Consider the following 22,123-nt stretch of genomic DNA (forward strand, 5'->3'; position numbering starts at 1 on the left):
GCTACGCATGGAACCCGCAAGAGGCTCTAGTTCTTCATGCACCACCTCCACAGTACCAATACCCTCCCCAAGGCGAACAGGGTCAATCCTCCTCTCAAGGAGGCGGTTTTCCTAATTTCCAAAGTTTACATGATCTTTTGCAGGAAAACCTCATGTGCACCAGGAACACCTACAACCTCGCCAACAACACACACCTCCGGGTAGGAGCTATCGAAGGCAGTGTCAACGATATACAAGATGATATCGGTAGCATCCGGGAGTACATGGCGAGGCAGGGAGGCGGAGGTGAAGACAGTGATGAAGATATGGAGTAGGAGGCTGGGAGGAGCAAGGGGCTAGCTGGTGATGAGCCCACAGGTTTGATTACCCTTCTTTTCCATCGAACAATTCATGGCCTGCGTGCCATTTGTCAAGACAATTTACTTTCCTTAACTACTTTTTATCTTTATTTTGTTTTTACTTTATGTTTGGATAATATTTGACTATGGTAAGATTAGGATGGTTTGTGCTTGGTTGGATGGTATTGAATGCTTGAACAGGTGCAATGCAAGGGTTAGAATGCTAAACATTAGCACTCGCAGCCCTAGGAGGAAGAAACCGGGAGAAAACCCTATTTTTTTCTGGCTAACAGACTGTCCACACGGGGACGTGTCCAGCCGACACGCCCCCGTGTCCATCTCCCAGTTCTGCTGTTTGGCTACTGACCTGCAGATTTTTGCCGGACACGTGGCCGTGTTCACCCAACACGCCCCCGTGTTCACCTTCTGTAAGTTTTTCTTTACTGGCAGTTCGCCACGGGGCCGTGTCCAATGGACACGGGGCCGTGTCCAGAGCGCCAGTAACACAAATCTTTGTTTTTAAACACACTTTTACATATTCTAATCAACCAAAAACTTTATTTTTGGACACATTGAGGACAATGTGTAATTTAAGTGTGGGGGGGATGCTAAAACCTTGGAATTTTGCAAAATCCTAAAACAAGCCTTACACAAAACTCTATTGGAACCGCTAAACACCCCAATTTTTTTCAAAAACTTTTTCATTTTTATTTTATTTACTTGTCTTAGTTTAAGTTGGGAATAACAAGTTATAAAAGGGTTATATTTTTACAAACTTACAACCGATAGCGTCGTGATAAAAAGAACTAACATAAGAAAATTATGAAACGGTATAACAAGTCTAGCTAAAATTCGATTATATATGCTTGGTCACATTAAAAAACCCATTCCCACAAAAAGTGAGTTTTGAGCCTTTATTGAGCATAAAAATACACATATTTAGATTAAATGCTCATTTTTCGTTTCTTGTGTGAATAGCCGCTCGGTCTTTACAAATCTAGAACTTGCCACGACGATACATTCCCGGTCCTTACCAACTTAAACCCAAGTAAGTAAATGATGGAGGCATTAGGACTAACTATTTTTTCAAAACCATTATTTTTCATTTTTTTTTACCTACCCAAAATCCCCCTAGAAAACCCCCTTTGAGCCTAAACCTTTCATTTCATTACCCCCAAAACAAAATTTTTTTTACCCACCAAAAACCTTTTTCATTTTTTTTCACCTTTATTTTAGTAACAAACTCGGTTTTTCATAAACATACCCTTTACGTGACAAAAAAAAAAAATGATGAAGTCAAAAACAAACATAAGCTACAAAAAGCTTGTTTGGAGAAATACTTCAAAAATAAATGTCACCAAAAATAAGGTATTTCACGAAAACCGACACTTGTTACGATTTTCGTCCTTTTTACTAACCACTAACCAACCACCCACCTTTAAACCCAAGCCTTCACCCCAAAAGACCTCTTGATATTTACAAAGGTAAAAAGTTAAAAAGGAGGAGGATTGATCGCTTGGCAAGCATATGGAGAATGTAAATCCGTGCCGCTCTCGAGCGATTCACTTAAATATACACCTTCGGCCGAGTGATTGAGTGATCTCCCGTGAGGTATGTGAACTTGTATATAAATGGAATTTTAATAAGGCATGCTATGCCCAAATAAGTAGTTTATCTTATGAAAAGTTCAAAATAAACCATGACGAATAAGATTGTAAATAAAATAAAAATAGAACCTATACAAACCTTGGATTCCCGACACTCTAGGACAAGTTAAAAAACTTCTCTTCTACCTATTCCATTTGGGAGTGTAAGCCACATTAAAAGAGTTTTGCTTGAGGACAAGCAAAAGTTCAAGTGTGGGGGTATTTGATGTGTGTAAAATGCAACATATAAAACACATCAATTAAGGCATAAAACTAACCCTTTTTAAGTACTAATGTTGGAAAAAGAGTGTTTTTGTCTTCCTTTTGTATTTTCAGGATGAAATGAGCTCAAAATCACAAAAGAAGCAAAAAGACCACTAATTCTACCATAAATACAAGAAAATGAACAAAAGTAAACTGCCCGGACCCTCAACGGCACCTCCCAAGACAAAGAGAAGAGAACAGAGTCTGAACACGCCCCGTGTCCAGTGAACACGGGGGCGTGCCCAGGAAGCAGCAGAAAAGACAAACCAGTAGAAGCTTCCATTGCTCACCACGGGGCCGTGCCCAGCGGGCACGGGGGCGTGTTGAAAGTACAGCAGGCGCATTAATTGTAATTCGCAATTACAATTAATGAAGAGAGAGAATGTCAGACGGGCACGGGGCCGTGTCCAGCGGACACGGGGCCGTGTCCAGCGTTCTGTTCAGCCTATAAATAGAGGAGCTTGGTTTCATTCTCTCTCATCCCTTGGCACACCACCTCTCTCACACTTCATCCACCACCCATCACCACCATAACACCATCATCCACCACCATCATCCATTGTCCATCGTAGAGTGTGTGAGTCGTCTCGGGATCCAAGATTGATCGTAAGAGTTCTTGACAATCAAGGCCATGTTTGCCTAAGTCTCTTACATCACTTGGTGAAGACAAGTGTTTAGTATAATACTTTTTATTTTTAATCTTTTGCACTTTTTATTTGGTTTTGTATTAATGACTTTAATAACTAGTTACTTATGTTGAAGGTGATCTTTCCTTATCGTTTGTCCGTGGTGTCTTGGCGTTATTTTACTGTCTATATAAAATAAAAGATTTTCACCATTCATATCTCCACGGTCTATATGGAGGTATGTTGGCTACCTGGTCGGGGGTTAAGGGAACGGTTTGGTAAGGGTCTTGCCCTTGTTCAGCGTTTAGAGGTCCTGCTTGGGACCTGGGTCAAATTTAGTAGGATCTCCTTCAATGCCCATAGGTATTGGATGGCGGGGATCCAAACTCTTTGACCCCCTCATAAGCTAACTACTATTAATACTATAACCCGGCTATTTAGGACTGTATCCCTGCTGACTCAGACTACTTAGCCGAGGGTAACGTCACCGCCAAAAGCGGGGCCTACCATAATTTGCATTAATAACTTAATTCATTATCTTTCAATAATCCGACCCTTTAGGATTGTATCCTTGCTGACTCAAACTACTGGGTTGAGGGTAACGTCGCCTTCAAAAGAGGGGCCTACTACAATAACTAAGATAATCTCTTAAACAAGTGCAAAAGTGCGAAAATAATCAAAGGTTATACTAATACACGAGTCGGATCCAAGTGATTCATCTTGTTTATCTGTTTTTTTTATTTATTTTATTTTTCAGCATTTAGTTAGTTTTTATTTTTCTTAGTTTAAAACATTTTTCTAACTTTTTGATTTGATTAGACGTTGAGGATAAACCGGTATTAAAAGCTCTTGTGTCCTTGGACGACCTCGGTATCTTACCAACGCTATACTACGTCCACGATGGGTGCACTTGCCCATATGTGTGTTTAGTGTTAGTGAATATCGTGTTTTATAAATTTAAAACTTGGCTAAAAGTGTAAAAAGGGCTTAAATAAACATCTAAAAATATATACACACCGACACACATCAGCGCCTTACGGTTCGACTTCGACTAAATAATAAAAAAATATATATTTTAACGACGATCTTAGTTTTGACGCTCGTAAAGCAAATTGAAACTTCAGGGACCAAAGTGTAAATATATCAAAAAAGGGACCATTTGTGTCAATTTTTGAAACTCCAAGGACCATTTAAACCAAATTTCTTTTTAAACAGAAATTTTTTTTAAACATATTATTTTTTTTAATTTTTGAGTCGAAGTCGAACCGTAACCGGCGTTTGAACGACGTCTAAACCGGCAGCCGTTTGGGGCTGCGTTTGCAGCCGTTTAAACGCCCGGTTACGGCTGCAAATGCCGCCACAGACGACAGCGAAAACGCAGCCGTTTGCGGCTGCGTTTGCAGCCGTTTAAACGCCCGTTTACGACTGCAAACGCAGCCGCAAACGGTAGCGAAATCGCAGCCGTTTGCGGCTGCGTTTGCAGCCGTTTAAACGCCCGTTAGGGACCTACGCGACTTACGGTTCGACTTCGACTAAATAATAAAAAAAATATAATTTAACGACGACGATCTTAGTTTTGACGCTCGTAAGGCGCGTACGGTCCTAACGAGCGTCGAAACTAAGTTTGTCGTTAAAATATATATTTTTTTTATTATTTAGTCGAAGTCGAACCGTAAGGCGCGTAGGTCCCTAACGAGCGTCGAAACTAAGTTCGTCGTTTTATATTTTAACGACGAACTTAGTTTCGACGCTCGTTAGGGACCTACGCGCCTTACGGATCAACTTCGACTAAATAATAAAAAAAAATATAATTTAACGACGATCTTAGTTTTGATGCTCGTAAAGCGCGTAGGTCCGTTCGAGCGTCGAAACTAAGTTCGTCATTAAAATATATATTTTTTTATTATTTAGTCGAAGTCGAACCGTAAGGGGCGTAGGTCTCTAATGAGCGTCGAAACTAAGTTCGTCGTTTTATATTTTAACGACGAACTTAGTTTCGACGCTCGTTAGGGACCATTTGTGTCAATTTTTGAAACATCAGGGACCATTTTTGTAAAAAATTGAAACTTCAGGGACCAAAGTGTAAATATATCAAAAAAGGGACCATTTGTGTCAATTTTTAAAACTCCAAGGACCATTTAAACCAAATTTTTTTAAACATATTTTTTTTTAATTTTTTAGTCGAAGTCGAACCGTAACCGGCGTTTGAACGACGTCTAAACCGGCAGCCGTTTGGGGCTGCGTTTGCAGCCGTAAACCGGCGTTTAAACGGCTGCAAACACAGCCCCAAAGGGAAGCGATTTCGCAGCCGTTTGCGGCTACGTTTGCAGCCGTTTAAACGCCCGTTTACAGTCGTTAAAATATACAGTTTTTTTATTATTTAGTCGAAGTCGAACCGTAAGGCGCGTAGGTCCCTAACGAGCGTCGAAACTAAGTTCGTCGTTTTATATTTTAACGACGAACTTAGTTTCGACGCTCGTTAGGGACATACGCGCCTTACGGTTCGACTTCGACTAAATAATAAAAAAAAATATAATTTAACGACGATCTTAGTTTTGACGCTCGTAAGGCGCTTACGGTCCTAACGAGCGTCGAAACTAAGTTCGTCGTTAAAATATATATTTTTTTATTATTTAGTCGAAGTCGAACCGTAAGGCGCGTAGGTCCCTAACGAGCGTCGAAACTAAGTTCGTCTTTAAAATATAAAACGACGAACTTAGTTTCGACGCTCGTTAGGGACCTACGCGCCTTACGGTTCGACTTCGACTAAATAATAAAAAAAATATAATTTAACGACGATCTTAGTTTTGACCCTCGTAAGGCGTATAGGTCCGTTACGTGCGTCAAAATCCTTAACGAGTCAAAAATATATTGTTTTTTTTAATCCTCATTTAATCGATGTCTTCTGATTATTATTTACTGACTGGTTTCCATTTATGCAGGTATTTGCACAAGATGATTTCCACTTCGATCACTGCTCGAAACAAAAGCCGAGAGTGGTGTACGAGTGGTGACTTGTTCTTTTTATATTGCCTCTTATACAAGAGGCCGTGCGCTCTCGCCTACGGGTTGGCGCAGTACTTCGCCTCCGCGCATCATCGACAGGAGCGCGGAATTCTATTCGGCGGCGCCTACGTGACCAAGATAGCCCATTCGTTGGGCTATCATCCGGAGAACGACCGCGGCCGTGTCGGCCCGGCGACACAGCCAAAGCGGATGGGGATGAACACAATAAACGGGATGCAAATTACCAAAGACTTTCCATGCGGGAAGCGGTTAAAGAAACTGGACGGCACGCAATACGAGCTTACACAACTGCCAGAAGAGTTCCCTCTGATTTATCCCCCGCACGATCCGGAGCCGCCGGAGCCGCATGAGCCAGCCGCCGTTCTTCCGCAGCCACCACAGCCGCGTGGACCACCTGGGGCGCCTCAGTTCCCACGCCATGTTTGGCCCGGTCCTGACCCGTCAAATCAGCAGCTGCTTCAATACGTTGAAAGAAACAACTATTTGTTAGAGTGGGTGGCTGCGGCGCTGCAGCAGCAGCGACAGCATGACGGGTTACCTCCACTACCCTTCATTGCAGATGCGTACTGGGATCAGCATCAGCAACAGCAGCAGCATCAGGAGCAGCAGCAGCATCAGGAGCAGCAGCAGTAGTATTTTATCATTTTGTTATGTATGGACAAACTTTGTTATGTATTTTATTATGTATATATAAAACTTCGGTGTAAACGGTTTCACATATTTTGAAATGTATATATCAAACTTTGTTATATTTTGAAATTCAGGCAGGTTATATAAAATTCTGGCAGGTTATTTAAAATGTTTTGTTGTATAGATAAACTTCTGGAAGTTTTAAAATTTAGGAAGGTAATATACGCTGCGTATTGACCAATACGCAGCGTATATAAAACTGGTAAACTTTTGATACTTCAAACCTACCCAAATGACCCCAATTTTGCAGATGTTTTATATACGCTGCGTTGGTTAACTGGTGTACAAAAATAGTCCCTCAGTTTCAGTTTTTACAAAAATAGTCCCTGACAGGGACCATTTGTGCTAATTTACGAAACATCAGGGACCTATTTTGTAAAAATTAAAACATCAGGGACCAAATTATAAATATATCAAAAAAGAGGGACCATTTTTGTCAATTTTGAAAACCCCAGGGACCATTTGTGTAAAAGTCAATACGTTACGTATTGATCAATACGCATCGTAGACAAACCTTGTTTTCTGTGCAATGATTGGTTATCAGACACTGAGATCTAGGGTTTATCTACGCTGCGTATTGGTCAATACGCAGCGTATTTGGTTAACCCTATACGCTGCGTATTGACCAATACGCAGCGTAGATAAACTCTAATTTTGCTAGGATGCCAATAGGCACTTTAGTGTGCCAATAGGCACACTCTATAAATATACCACTTTCATCTTTATTTTAAGTTCTCTAATCTTTTGTATCATAAATACATGCAACTTTTTACTATAAAAACAAGTTGATGTATGCCAAAATATCTACAACTTTTGCGCCTATGAATTTGAGCTAATCATGGATGGTCATTGTAGTTTGTATATATTTCACCGATGCCCCCAAAGTTGCTCCTTGTAGTATGTATGTTGTAACTATAGAGGTCCTTGAGAAGATCAAGTTACTAGTTGACAAGATGGAAACCTTCAATTTCAGGTAACAACTTTACATTCTTTACTTGAAAAGATTTAATATACTAGGCGCCCTGACTTCTCACAATTACTGGACTTCTTTTATCTTCTCATGTGCATTTTTTATTGTTTACAATTGTTATGCATTTTTTATTGTTTACAATTGTTATAGTGTTTGTTTGGTTTGTGATATCCATTTTTAAGTGATAGGTTTGAAGCTTTCAATGTAATGAGAACGTATGGGAATTTCTTGTTAAGTTGAAAGTAGGTAGAATTTCATTCTTAATATGTAACATGCGGGACCATGTTATTTGGTTTCTAGCACTTGAATTGTAACTCAAAATTAGATTTTGTTCTTTCTCAACCAAATTGACCCGTTATCAGTTTTCTTTAATTCTGACTTCTTGATTTCTTTTATGGTGTTAAATTGGTAGCAAACAAGGCTGCTCCTTAGAGCGGTCGCAAATAATTTGACCATTTTTATGGTGGCAAAAATAAAAGTGGTCGCTGTTTGGTGACGATAGGGCAATTGACACGTGTGTTTTTACCACCGCATTTTCGGTTGTAAAACGGTGGCAACTAAGAAATTGCCACCGTTTTACTACCAAAAATACGGTGACAAAACCCCTATTTTGTAGTAGTGTCATTGGTTTTTTGTGCCTTTTGTTCGTCTATGATGGGCTTACTAGGTTGTACATTACTTTTCTTTTGTGGCTAGCACATTCTTATGCCACACTTCCCTCATGCTTTTAGCCATCTGTGTTTTGGAAAACTTTCTTTGATGGTGTCTTATGATAAGTAAGAGAGAGAGAGAGATAGAGTATACCAAAAACTCAGCAAAAAGAGTAGGTTAGAATAATTGATGTAAAGTAGAAGATATATTATGGTTGAATAATATAAATTTGCTCTCATTTTCTACGTTGCTTATAATTTGTATAGGCGAACTTTTTTCCAGGTAGAAAAGTGTTGCAGATCGCTAAAACTTATTTGACCTTACAAATGAATTTACATTGATTGATACAGCTGAAGAGACAAGAAGAGACAGATCCGTGGCTTGACCATGGGGCATGAAGCATATTTTGGGCCTCATCCAGTCAACCCAACTTATGTCTTTTCGTTTGTTTATTCGTTGTTAACAATCACTTTTTTGAGTCATTTATTGGGTAGTTGATGCTAATCAAGAGTTCATTTGATGTTTCTGAATTGTTCCGGTAACGCACAGAAATTACCCACGACGAAGTTAAAAAGTTCGTTAGATATCATGCGTTATAATGTGTGTTGGTGATGTTTTTGCCTTCGTAGCTCGTGCCGCAACGCGCGCAGGTCGAATATCTAGTTAAATATAATATGCATGAGTTGTATATTTATCATAATTCTTTTCTAAATTAGTAATATTAAAAATTTAGAAAAAAAAAATTATACAGTGTCCATACTACATTAATGTTTTCACTCAAAATAGACGTTCGGTAATTGTATATATATTAATTTTAGAAATATAATTATTAAATAATTTTATGTAGCAGGTTTTATAATATTCTTTTTTACAAATATAACGAGTTTTTAGATTTTTTAGAGTTAATTACACAGATGATGGTTCTTGTGGTTTATTGAAGTTAACACCTTTAAATACTAATAGAAAATTTTATAAGGGTATTTTAGTCATTTTATGTTGATTTAATAGAAAAATTAACAGCAGTTAACCTGAATACTCAAAGGTGTTACAAATTCAAAACCATAAAGCCTGAACCTGTTAAAAAATAAGTTAGTACTCAAAGGTGAAACCACGAGAACTACCATTGTAATTAACTTTAAGGGTATATACTTGTATTTGATACTAGTATTAAGCCCCTACGTTGCAGCGGTTGTCATAAAATTGTGTTAAGCAGTAGCAATACTATACCATTGTCAGCGACCACCAACACCGGAAAAACTCGTAAAAATAAAATAAATAAAAAAGGGAAAAAAATAACGCCGAGCGAAAAGCAGACGTAAAATCTTTGAATCACGCACGCTCGTTGCTGAGAAATTAAACTGAAACGTAAAACATAGAAAAAATAACTAAGTCCATCCGGGAACCGCGTGTTGGACGAACTTGTCAAACGCAGAAAAATAGATGTGACGCGACGGGCCGGTCAAACGGGAAAAAAATATACGAAATGTTAAACTCCACATGCACGTTGTAGTGCGTTAACTCATAAAATTTAGAAAGAAACGAAAAACTTGGGAATGATGAAAAGTACGGTGGACCAAAATTGAAAATAAAAAAAGAGTTGAGATTAAATTGCAAAAGATGAAAAACTTTTGGTTAAAACTAAAATGGTCTAAATTGCAAAATTAAAGTTATTTATTAATTTTAGATAAATATAGGGATAAAAATAAGTGATATCTATATATTGGTTATTAATTAATATTAATATTAAAATAAATTTATTAAACAAATATAAATAAAATTTATGAGGTTAAATGATAGAATGCCATGTGAAACTATTTGAATGTCTAGATTTGAAAATATTAATGTGTTTATCGCATTGATATGAAAACAAAACAGTAAGCATGACCCATTGAAAAGGAGAAACTTTTTCATTATAAATGAGTAACAATACGATCATTCATCAATAATAATTAATTTACAAGGAGCTTAACTTGTTATAAAACCCACACAAAACATTTTTCGATGTAGGATAACCCATATGTCAAATAATTCACTTCCCGGGGACAAAGTTTGTAGCATAAGACCAAGCATTGTTGGCAACAGGGTCCGCAATGTGGTCGGCCAGGTTCTCCAAAGGTCCCTTACCGGTCACAATGGCTTGAACAAAGAACCCAAACATGGAGAACATGGCTAGCCTTCCGTTCTTGATCTCCTTCACCTTCAACTCAGCGAAAGCCTCTGGATCATCGGCAAGGCCCAACGGGTCAAAGCTACCACCAGGGTAAAGTGGGTCAACAACCTCACCCAACGGCCCACCAGCAATTCTGTAGCCCTCAACCGCACCCATCAAGATCACTTGGGTGGCCCAAATGGCCAAGATGCTCTGGGCATGGATCAAACTTGGGTTACCCAAGTAATCAAGCCCACCTTCGCTAAAGATTTGGGCACCAGCCTTGAACCATACGGCCTCACCGAACTTCACACCGTTACGGGCCAAAAGCTCTGGGAAGACACACCCAAGAGCCCCAAGCATGGCCCATCTGCAGTGGATGACCTCAAGCTCACGGTTCTTGGCAAATGTCTCTGGGTCAGCTGAAAGCCCAGCAGTGTCCCAACCGTAGTCACCAGGGAATTCACCAGTGAGGTATGATGGGGCCTCACCGGAGAATGGGCCCAGGTACTTGACACGGTCAGGACCGTACCATGGGCTTCCTGATGGTGCAACCTTCTTGGGTGCTGCGGTTTTCCTCATGGAAACCCGTCCGGTTCCGAAAACTTCAGAGCTCGATGGAGCGGTTTTTACCGCTTGCCCAGCGAATGGAGATGAGAGAGACATGGTTGAAGCAGCCATTGTATGAGAAGGTAAGACTATTGAATGAATCTGTAGTTTAAGGTGGTTGATGGCTTGAGTTTTACAAGTTCTTCAAAGTGGCATAAATAAGGGTTAGAAATTTCTAGGGTGCTTATCTTCAAGATCTCTATCTTGTTCTTGATTGGTGGGTGATATCTTTGATGGCTAACTAAGAATGATAATTTCCCTGGACCAATCCAAAGAAGACATGTGGACAACTTTGTTTCTATCAAGATTTTCTATCCAAAACACTAGTATTGTCCATGTCTTCATTCATTTCGAGAATTATGTGGCTCTAGCGAACCAAAGCAGAATCTATGACAGATGGCAAGCTTTGTAACTAATTAAGTGTTTAGTTTGTTGTATAATACAGACAACTCCCCACGTTGCGGCGGAGGCGTGGGTAATTCATAGTAATTTTGTTGGCGTTGTATCGGTTATAAAACATGGTTCCAACATAGAAATTGTAGTAATTTTGTTGGCGTTATAGCGGTTATAAAATGTAGTTCCAAGTTCCAACATAGAAATCATATTCATGTAACACTGTTTCAAAATATATTAGGATTATATACTAAGCTTTATCACGCGACTAGTATTACCTAATTATATGCATTGGTTACTAACTAAAGTTTCATTGTCTTGAATACTAATTATATTTTTTAAAATATTAGAAAAAAACTTTCAATAATCAAGTCTTATTAACAAAAGTTGAATGTTATTTAATTATATTATTTATCAAGTGATTTTCCTTGATTTCTTTTAAAGTCAAACATCAACAACACACACTATATGAAAATTTCTTAAATTAATTTTGAATAAAATGTTATGCTCTATATGCAAAGTTTAAAGCATATACAAGACCCTGTTCAACTTTACATTTTTAAAGAAGAACGTACAAGTTTAAAGCATACACATGATGCTCTTGAGTCTTGAATGGTTGGTGCAACAGCAAACAGATGTAGCGCAAGGTACAAGTCTTTGTTGCATAAGAATATTAGCTGCATACACAAACATTGTGGTCCAAAACAAATGTGGTGGAATATTAAAAACTTATGGAGGATAGAACTACCATCCAGTGCTAAATAAGAACAAAATTAATTTAATAATAAAATTATATATACAATTTATCAAACTAGTATAATGATAAATAGCCAATGAGCTGGTGCTGAAGTGGTAAGGGAGAGACCTGGTGTTGCAAGTGACCCAGGTTTGATTCCTGCCCCCACCCGGCAGCACCTGGTGATAAGGCGAGTAGATGGCATTGCTAGTTCAATACTTGAACTGAGCGGATTTTACCTCACTGCAATGTCGTGCCTTCAGGCGAGTGTTCACAGGCTTCGGCCTTAGATGAGGGTTTTCCCCGATTCGGAGGTGAGTGTATCCCGATGTCGTAAATTTCGCTCGTGGCCCATTTGAAAGATTCGTTGGGCGAAAAAAAAGTTGTAATGATAAATATATCCATCAAAAAAATAATTCCGTGTTATCCTCTCTAGCTTTGGATTTATTTACAATTTAAAGAGTTAATTAAAGTTGAGATAAGACGATAATTTGATATGTTTTTATCAAATATGTAATATCGAAAATAAAACAAAATATATTTGTTTATAGTTTATACAGTTAAAACTTTAAGATTCTGTGTGACCAATCACAACGGAGATACAGATATCTCAAGATAACAGAGGCTTAGCCCTTCAACCCTATAAATGAACTCCCAAATTCCACAACATACAACTCAGAAAACCATAACATCTTCTAACAAACTTCAACAATGGCTGCTTCAACCATGGCTCTCTCATCTCCATTTGCCGGACAAGCGGTCAAAACCGCTCCATCCAGCTTTGAAGTTTTCGGAACCGGACGGGTTTCCATGAGGAAAACTGCAGCACCCAAGAAGGTTGCACCATCAGGAAGCCCATGGTACGGTCCTGACCGTGTCAAGTACCTCGGCCCATTCTCCGGTGAGGCCCCATCATACCTCACCGGTGAATTCCCAGGTGACTATGGTTGGGACACTGCTGGGCTTTCTGCTGACCCAGAGACATTTGCCAAGAACCGTGAGCTTGAGGTCATCCACTGCAGATGGGCCATGCTCGGGGCTCTTGGGTGTGTCTTCCCAGAGCTTTTGGCCCGTAACGGTGTGAAGTTCGGTGAGGCCGTATGGTTCAAGGCTGGAGCCCAAATCTTTAGCGAAGGTGGGCTTGATTACTTGGGTAACCCAAGTTTGATCCATGCCCAGAGCATCTTGGCCATTTGGGCCACCCAAGTGATCTTGATGGGTGCGGTTGAGGGTTACAGAATTGCGGGTGGGCCATTGGGTGAGGTTGTTGACCCACTTTACCCTGGTGGTAGCTTTGACCCGTTGGGCCTTGCCGATGATCCAGAGGCTTTTGCTGAGTTGAAGGTGAAGGAGATCAAGAACGGAAGGCTAGCCATGTTCTCCATGTTTGGGTTCTTTGTTCAAGCCATTGTGACTGGAAAGGGTCCATTGGAGAACCTCGCTGACCACCTTGCGGATCCTGTTGCCAACAATGCTTGGTCTTATGCTACAAACTTTGTTCCTGGAAAGTAAATGTATTGAACCTTGATGTTAAATGATCTGGAGTATGTGAATTAATATATGATTTTATTTGAGCTTTTTATGGTACATTTTCATAGTTTAAATCTCTGTTCAAGATATTGGGTTGGGTGTATTTTTAACGGTTGAAGGATATAAAAATAACCAAACAATAAAATTTTCAAGAGCAGCTCCACACCACCTGTTTTGGTCCAAACTAAATTGTTCTAACCCAAAGTTATTTCAACCCGTTACTAAACCCGTCTTACCGCCCATTCACCTCTGGTTTTACAGCGTTCATTCTGATTCTAATCGCAGCACCAATATAATACACGATAAGTGTTTTAACAAATCACTAGATCTTGTTGAGAATGCATCTTTACATGTATACGAATAAGAACCTCATAGTGTACAATTTGTCAAATGTTTTATTCTGTAAAACCACATATGGACATGATTTACATCCGCAAGAAATCGTAACAGTCACCAGCGTGGACAAAGGAATACTAAAAATCATATAAACCACTTGTGACGGAAAGTCACCAGCGTGGACAAAGGAATACTAAAAATCATACAAACCACTTGTGATGGAAAGTAACTAATGTCCTCAAATTTCTCTATCGGGTTATGAACCATTCGGTTGTGGTCTTGTGTTGCAGATGTATCATTTGCGATTCACTTCAGTACCATAAAGCCCTATGATGCAATGTTCGCCTTCAAAAGTGTATATAGTGGGAGAAAACTGCTCTAGGTTTCGGAAATGGATGTCTTAGCCAGCTGCCCGACGAGCTGCCCGGGCTCGTGATACAGATTGTACGTAAAGTTCTTCATATTGTGATGCTGATGTGTCCCAACTGAAGTCTATGCTCATGACCCTGTTAATTAGCTCTTGCCAGCTTTCATTGTCATTCATGTAGTGGTTGAATGCACGATCAAAAGCACCATTGAATGCCTGCATGTCATGATTTTTATGCCAGAATGTGTTTATATAAATGAGATAACAAGAATACTGAAATCAAATATTAAATTAAAATATAATGGAAACTATAATCTATATAGGAAGGTTTTACATGCCAAAACACAGAACTGTACCTGCTCATCTGGTGTTACAAACGTATATCCATTTCTCAACTGAACTGGAATGGTATCGTCATCAACATCGAAAACACTGAAAAGAAATGATTTAGAAGATCAAATCGCCGGTAATTTAATCTCAAGGGGAGATATATATTATATACGTAATACGTCAGAAACTGAGTATCAATTTCACCTGTCATTTAGACCCCCTGTCTTTCTAGCAATGGGGATTGCACCATATCTCATGGCTATCATCTGAGAATGTATAAAATATTAATTGTGTTCTAAATTTCGAATAACAGAATTAACTAATAACATGCTATTGTCCAATCAAATCTACAAACACTGCACCTGTGTTAAGCCACAAGGCTCAAATATAGATGGGATGATGAACATGTCTGATGATGCATATATTGAATGGGAAAGAGCCTCGTCATACTTGAGAATCAGACGAACATGCTCGTGATTTTCAAACTTCTTTGCAATCTCCTCGAATTCCCTCTACAAAAGAAAGCTTAGATAGGTATACTAAAGGCGTATTGAAGTTGAAAAAAATAAAAAATAAAAAGAGTAAAATGCCATTCTCATCCCTGAGGTTTGACCGGTTTTGTGACTATCGTTCAAAGGTTTGTTTTTCCGCATCTGGATCCAAAAGGTTTGAAATCTTGCCATTTGCATCCGGCTCGTTAACTCCATCCATTTTTCTCCTTTTAAGGCAGGGGTATTTTCGTCTTTTTTGTTAACTTAAAGGGCAATTCAGTCTTTTTCACTTTATGTACATGTATTTAAAATACCCCTGACCTAATCCGTTAATTACCTTAAGTCAACAAAAAAGACAGCAATACCCCGGACTTAACGGAGAAAAATGGATGGAGTTAACGAGTCAGATGAAAATGGCAAGATTTCAAACCTTTTGGATCCAGATGCGAAAAAACAAACTTTTGGACGAAAGTCGCAAAACTAACCAAACCTCAGGGATGAAAATGGCATTTCCTCTTTAAAAAAACTAAGAGCTTTTTCCTTGCATGCATTAGCAATTTGCGAATAACTAGATCAAAAAATGAGATGCTAACAAACAAGGTCCTTATGCTAAAAAGTCAGAAGCTTACTCGAATATTTGGCACAGGACTTGAACCAAGCAATACAAACTGTCCACCCAATTCCAATGCCCGATATATTGCATGTCTGATGAGATGCACACCCTTCTGTGGAACCAATCTTGTTATACAGCCAACCTGTGAAACGAAAACGATACATGAATATGCTACACGACGATGGAATTCTACTATGTAAATATCTTTTTTTACAAATGTGACATCATGAGGTCAATACCAACAGAGTTGATCAAATCTCACAAATAAATAATCTTTCAAGGACACAAGAAAGTTACCAATGGCCTCCTACTATCAGAAACGGAAAGCCCAAGATGTCTTTGTAAAGCTTTTTTATTCTCAGCTTTCCCCTCAAGATCATTGGCATTGTACTGGAATCTGAGATAACCGTCAGTAGCAGGATTCCAACAATCCGTATCAATTCCATTCAGAATCCCAACAAACTTTTGAGCATGAGCATTAATGGTTGCTTGAAGCCCTTGTCCTCCCTGTATGATATATTAAAGTTTCCATAAATGTACCAGTCACAAGCATGACATACATTGTTTTACACTGAATGCAGTAAATTCGATGAAATATCATTACCTGTGAAGTCCGCACCTCTTGTGCATATGTTGGTGATACTGTTGTAACAATATTAGAGAACACAATTGCACCCTAAAACATCATAAGAACATGTTAATAAGTACACACAAACAAATATCAATAGACAGAATATACCTTAACAGGATTGATTCTGTCAGGTGATGAGTGGTCCTGCATCCTATCTGGTCTGTTAAGGTGGTGAATGTCGAGACCACAAGATGCTATCTCTGATGCAGGTGCGGTTCCCTGATACTCAAAATTATGACACGTGAAGCATATCCTAGCTGAATTTAGTCCTTTGGGTGCATACAGGTCCCAGTAAAGGGGTGCCTGAAAATCAAGATAATATCATCGTTACAAATTTAATCATTTATAGATGAAATAAATAAAAAAAAAACATAAACCAAGGTCTTATTATTCGTACAACAAAAGCCGTTTGCCAATCATGACAGTGAATAATATCTGGCTTTTTGCCGGCCTGATGAAGCAGCTCAAGTGCTGCCCTGCTAAAGTATGAGAAGCGCTTTAAATCATCAGGTTCCCCGTAGGTTTTTCCTCTCCAGAAAAATTTAGCAGGATGAAGAGGCTCGATAAAGTAAACGGGAAGCCCTAAACGTAATGAATTAAAATAAAGTTAAATTTTATATCATCATACAAGCAAAAAAAAAAAATTGTTTGAAATCTGATGCATATAGTCATATACAAGATGAGAACATTTCAACCTTCAACTGTGCCAATCCAGATTTTATTTTTGAACAACTGGCCATCGAAATATGACTCTACCACTATATCTAAAACCTGTACAGAAAGAGATAGATATATGAGCATTCTTGAAAATCTTTGGATTCTTCTGGCTTGATGCTCAAGTTACAAAGGGGGGAAAACATACCCTCAAATTCTGAATACTTTCATACTGCATGCAATCATATTTTGGAAGAACTATTTCCACAAGGTGTCCTTTCTTCTGTAGTGCTTTACTGAGAGCAGACAACACATCCCCTAGACCACCAACCTAAAGTTTACAAAGAGAACTGGATAAATTCAAGAGTCTATCAAGGTTTTTACAAGGAAAATACAAGTTCATTTCACTATTTCATAGATGCATATTAATTTTCCTGGGGTTTGTGTATATCCATTGGGAGCAATCGTAAGAGATGATAAAGTGGAGATCAACATATACAATGACCAATTTTTGGCATTAAAATTCTTCACACATGTGCACATAAGTAACGTTCTAAAATACGACAAGGATTTTCTATTCAGTCCAAGGTTAAAGTAGGTCTGCGTGAAAAAAAAATGACAGTTCATACTTAAAAGAGAAATCTTGCCAAAAATCTACATCAAAGAAATGAAACTTTTCCCATATACTAGTGAAATTACGCATGATGAGCAAAATGCAATCAAAAAGATGGTTTACCTTAGCAACCGGAGCCATCTCAGCCGCTATATGAATGACATGCAATCCTGGACTGCAATGAAGTGACATCATTGGTTTGTACAGTAGCGTGTTAGAAATGTGAAATACTGTAAAATAATACATACCCAGATGATGAAGATGTCAGTCTGCGAAAAGCAGCAATAATATCACGTTCATTCTTATCCTTGCATTCCATGTAAACATCATGGATACGTGCATCCTTCTTCCATGCCATCTCCCTTAGCAGCTTAGCCTCATCCCTATGAATCTTCTTTTCAAGAAACCAAGCCTCAATCATGAGCAATAAACGACTCCAGAATTCCCATGGCATATCCACATGTTTACCCGATGCTTTTTTCTTACTTTCTTCTTTCAAATTATCAAGTGTATCTTGAAATTCCTTCACCGAATCTTGATATAACTGAACATAAGAGTGTATCTCTGCATCAGATTTTTCAAGTCGTTCTTCAAGTAGTTTTATTTTCTGTTGCATTAAGTTATTATACTGTTGCAACTTTTCAGATGATAACTTGTAAATGCTTGCATCTTCAAGAGATTCCTCCAGCCTTTCGACCTTCTTCCTCAACTCCTGGTTTTGTTGTAATACCAAAATCGCTTGATCAGCTTGACTAGTTGACTTATCTAGTAATACCTGCAAATGTTCTACTTTATCCCATAGGGTTTCACACTCTGATCTCAAAGTCGAAAGTTGTGCACCATCATCCTGTGAAAGAGTAAGCTTGTATTCCATTTCCTTTAGTGAAGACTCTAGAACTTTGCGTTCTTTCTCCAGCATTTCAACACGTTCATCTGTTCTTTTAACTTCATTAAGCTCCTCCTTAATTGTCATTAAATCATTTTTTAATGACATGTTTTCATTTCTTAATGCATTCATCTCCTCACTAAGAGCACGTGTTTGTCTATCAGGAGACCGGAGGACAATATCTTGCATTTCATCTGGAGTTCTATTTTTGTTGGACATTTCTGTTCGAAGTTTCTCTAAATGGTGTTGTAATAGCTCCACGTGTACCTTATCTTGTGCAGCAACTCTTATCCGTGCATCGGTTTCAGCCAGCCTCATTTCCAGAATGTTTATTTCTCTTTGCAAGGCTTCTTTCTCACCAAGAATCTTTTCTAAATCTTCAAGTGCATGGATGCGAGCTTGGTTTAAGATATGAATATCTGGTAAACAATTATAGACAAACCGAAAAAAGTTACACATGTTGTTGCTAGAAACTATAAAAATAGTAAAATACCCGTATTAACACTAGATAAAATTTAAACACAAGAGGGAAAAAGCTCTACTTTTCTCAGCATTACGTATCATCCCTATTACATCCTGAAGAGGAACAGTTGAGAGTCCGCCCCCTTTATCTGCATCAATAGACTGTTAAGATGATAAAATTAGATTATTATTAATAGCAGTATCCTATGATATATACATACATTTCAATTCAAATCTAGCTCAATAAAATGACACAAGGAACACCAAGTACCAACTGCGAAAAAACGAATATCAAAATAGCTTCCATGTATGTATAAAAAAAAATACAAATAACATAAAAAGGCACAAAAAAGGGAAGGTCAATATCAATTATGGAGCAGATCGATTACTTACATCATGGATGCTAAAAGAAAGATGCATCAGGGAAAAAACGTTGCAGACCTCTTTACCAGAGAATAGAAAAACAGGATGGTGTATATGATGCATTTGTGTTTAATTTTATAAAAGATGAACATAACTGGAAGTCTGGAAACAGATGTAACAAGGATACCTAGAATAAAACCATCAAATATGAATATTCTTGACGCATACCGGAGTTAATGTGCTGCTTGAATTCCCATCATCAAAACGCTGAATTGCTACAATGTCATTAGACATAGAGTTTTCAGAAACATCAGAGATGTCATCTGTACTTTCTGAATCACTAGGTCCACTGTCATCTGGCATGAGGTTATCATTTTGGGGAAGTTGTGTTGGGACATTTTTCTTTGACTGTGACCTCCTGGGTTGTGGTACGCTGCACCAGTATGATCATATCATTAAAAATCAAGTCAAGATGTAACAAACTGAAGTAGAAGAATATTTTAAAGTCGAATTGATCTGCGTATGTACCCAATTGACATACTTCTTACCATGTCATAGAATGATTAAAGCAATAATGCCAACTATATTAGAGCTAAAATTGATTACTCTCATGTCCGATAAATAACTCACCTAAACCAACCAAATCCCTGAATTTAAGTCAAAAGCTCATCAGTGGAATAGATCACACAAACAAATCTGGCCAATACCTTGTTAAGTTGGTTTTTGCGTGAGAGAGATAAGATTAATGGCTTACTGCAGTTCATGTCCATTTCAAGGCTCCTTAATGGAGGTACGGTTCATTCTGACTCATTATACAATTAATCCTTAAGTTTGTACCAACTTATTCGAACAATAACCCACATTAGCTTTCACATCACCTTCATGAAATGCAAACAATCCTTGACATTAACTGTTTTTTAAATGTAATGTATGGGCATTTGGCCTATCAGTATCCAATGTCTATCTAAGGTGAGTGTGAATTTTCCATTCAAAAAACTGCATTTTCAGGATGATTTCTTAGCAACACGGCATAATCTATTTCCACAAGGATCCAGCTACAAACTGTGCCCTTAAAATCATTTCTCACTTGCAGCAATACACATTTGGAGAAAGAAACTAATGTGCATCAATATGCCCTTTCAGAAACAAACTGAAAGACCACTTGGGAGAGTGGAAATAAAAGTCTTAGATGGACTAGTTGAATAAGGCCTAGAAAGGGACCCAACTTAAAACAGACATAGGTTTTGATCCAACTGGGAGGTGCATAGCCCATAAGACATAGACTAAATAATCTAAACGGGGCGGACAGTTCAACTAGCACCTAAATGTGGTTTGCCCAGCCCAACTCTCAGACCCAAATTTCTTCATCACATCCCGATTTTGACCTAAAAGAATTTCCTCACCTTTTTTTGAACGGCAAACAAACTAGCACACTCCTAATCTGCTTCTATTAACCACCAATATCTGCACCTTGCAGGATGTGAACCTTACCACCACACCGCGTCCCTCAGGGACAATTTCCTCACATTTCATGCTTTTATGTGATTTTATTTTCGATTGTAAAACGCGTGAATGATAGATGTCACTAATTCACACGTTTATTTAGGTGTCTGATCTAAACTCTTATAATCAATCTAATCTACAAATACGCCCTATTCAGTATAATGTCAGGATTAAGTGCCCTCCTATACTAGTATTACTTTCTCCGCATCAAATTACTGATAAATTCCTCAAACAATGTCTGTTCTTATTCATTTACCAACACACTGAGACACTACACGAATCAAAAAGGCAATACAATCAATCAGGATGCTAGGTCCAAACAATCGAAATTGATCACAACAAATTCACAAACGAATACATATAAATTCATATTCCAAAATTAAACGAAGAACAATACCTAGAGTTACGCTGACGTATCTTACAGGAAACCGTAAGCAATCGAGGCGACGGAGAAGAATAAAACCGCAAACTGAAATGATTACAGTCACTCACACTGCAAGTGCTCCATCTATGGCTCAAAAAACAACTCGATAATTTCACCGCCATTGAAACAAAAAAAAAAGCTCTCTGAGAGAGATGAACAGAAAAAACTGAAAAGAAAAAAAATTATCTATTTCAGGTGGTTTAAACAGTCTCAGAAAGTAATGTTCCGATGCGTGAGGGTGTAGGGTGTGGTGACACGTGGACGGTGGAGAATTTGTGTGGTATTTTAGACACGTCATCGGACGGTTGGGAAGTGGATACTTGGAGACTGGATATCAGTGCGATGTAGTTTAATATGGGTTGGTTGCTTTCGAGAGAAAGAACGTGTTTTCGGAGATTAGAAGATGGAGAAATAATCTGCTGCTTGCTAGTGCAGGATGAGGATGCAGGTGGCAGGATCTGAGTGAGTATATAAGGATGAAATGAGAATGTAGGTTTGATCAGACGGTGGAGAAACGAAGGTGTACGGTATATAAAAGTGTTGATATCTTCTGAAATGGATTATGTATTATGCTTCTCTAGTCTCGAGAAAGCTTGAGAGGTTACGTGATCGGTTACTTCAATTATTGTTTTCTTTTCTTTTTTTTAGGCAAAATTTTATTACTAAAAATATGCAACTAGCAAGGTGCAAGTAGCAAAGATTAAGAAACGAAAATTCAAACTATGCCAAGGGTCTCATTCCAGCTAGGGATGGTTTGCACTTTTTATATTCGAATAAACGCGTTGGACCTGAGTTCTTTTGATATCATTGTTATGGATTTT

The 22,123-nt window shown here is 38.4% G+C and overlaps 3 protein-coding genes across 3 annotated transcripts; 1 reads left to right on the forward strand and 2 right to left on the reverse strand.

Moving 5' to 3' along the window:
- Positions 1-10,093: 10,093 nt before the first annotated feature.
- LOC110937284 (chlorophyll a-b binding protein of LHCII type 1) lies at positions 10,094-11,181 on the reverse strand. The gene has a single exon (XM_022179678.2). The coding sequence runs from the start codon at positions 11,040-11,042 to the stop codon at positions 10,242-10,244; it is 801 nt and encodes a 266-aa protein (XP_022035370.1). The 5' UTR covers positions 11,043-11,181; the 3' UTR covers positions 10,094-10,241.
- Positions 11,182-12,694: 1,513 nt separating this feature from the next.
- LOC110937282 (chlorophyll a-b binding protein of LHCII type 1-like) lies at positions 12,695-13,686 on the forward strand. Its single transcript, XM_022179677.2, has one exon. It carries the CDS (start codon positions 12,811-12,813, stop codon positions 13,609-13,611), a length of 801 nt encoding a protein of 266 aa, XP_022035369.1. The 5' UTR covers positions 12,695-12,810; the 3' UTR covers positions 13,612-13,686.
- Positions 13,687-13,938: 252 nt separating this feature from the next.
- LOC110937281 (probable starch synthase 4, chloroplastic/amyloplastic) lies at positions 13,939-21,489 on the reverse strand. The gene is made up of 16 exons (XM_022179676.2): positions 21,276-21,489; positions 19,604-19,808; positions 19,093-19,174; positions 17,913-18,969; positions 17,788-17,839; positions 17,260-17,382; positions 17,093-17,168; positions 16,795-16,979; positions 16,506-16,700; positions 16,371-16,442; positions 16,064-16,273; positions 15,783-15,908; positions 15,025-15,174; positions 14,867-14,928; positions 14,689-14,764; positions 13,939-14,548 (listed from the first exon to the last, which is right to left on the reverse strand). The coding sequence occupies exons 1-16, from the start codon at positions 21,422-21,424 to the stop codon at positions 14,366-14,368; spliced, it is 3,003 nt and encodes a 1,000-aa protein (XP_022035368.1). The 5' UTR covers positions 21,425-21,489; the 3' UTR covers positions 13,939-14,365.
- Between the last annotated feature and the right edge of the window lie 634 nt (positions 21,490-22,123).

Source organism: Helianthus annuus, chromosome 4 (assembly GCF_002127325.2).
Source record: "Helianthus annuus cultivar XRQ/B chromosome 4, HanXRQr2.0-SUNRISE, whole genome shotgun sequence".
NCBI lineage: Eukaryota > Viridiplantae > Streptophyta > Magnoliopsida > Asterales > Asteraceae > Helianthus > Helianthus annuus.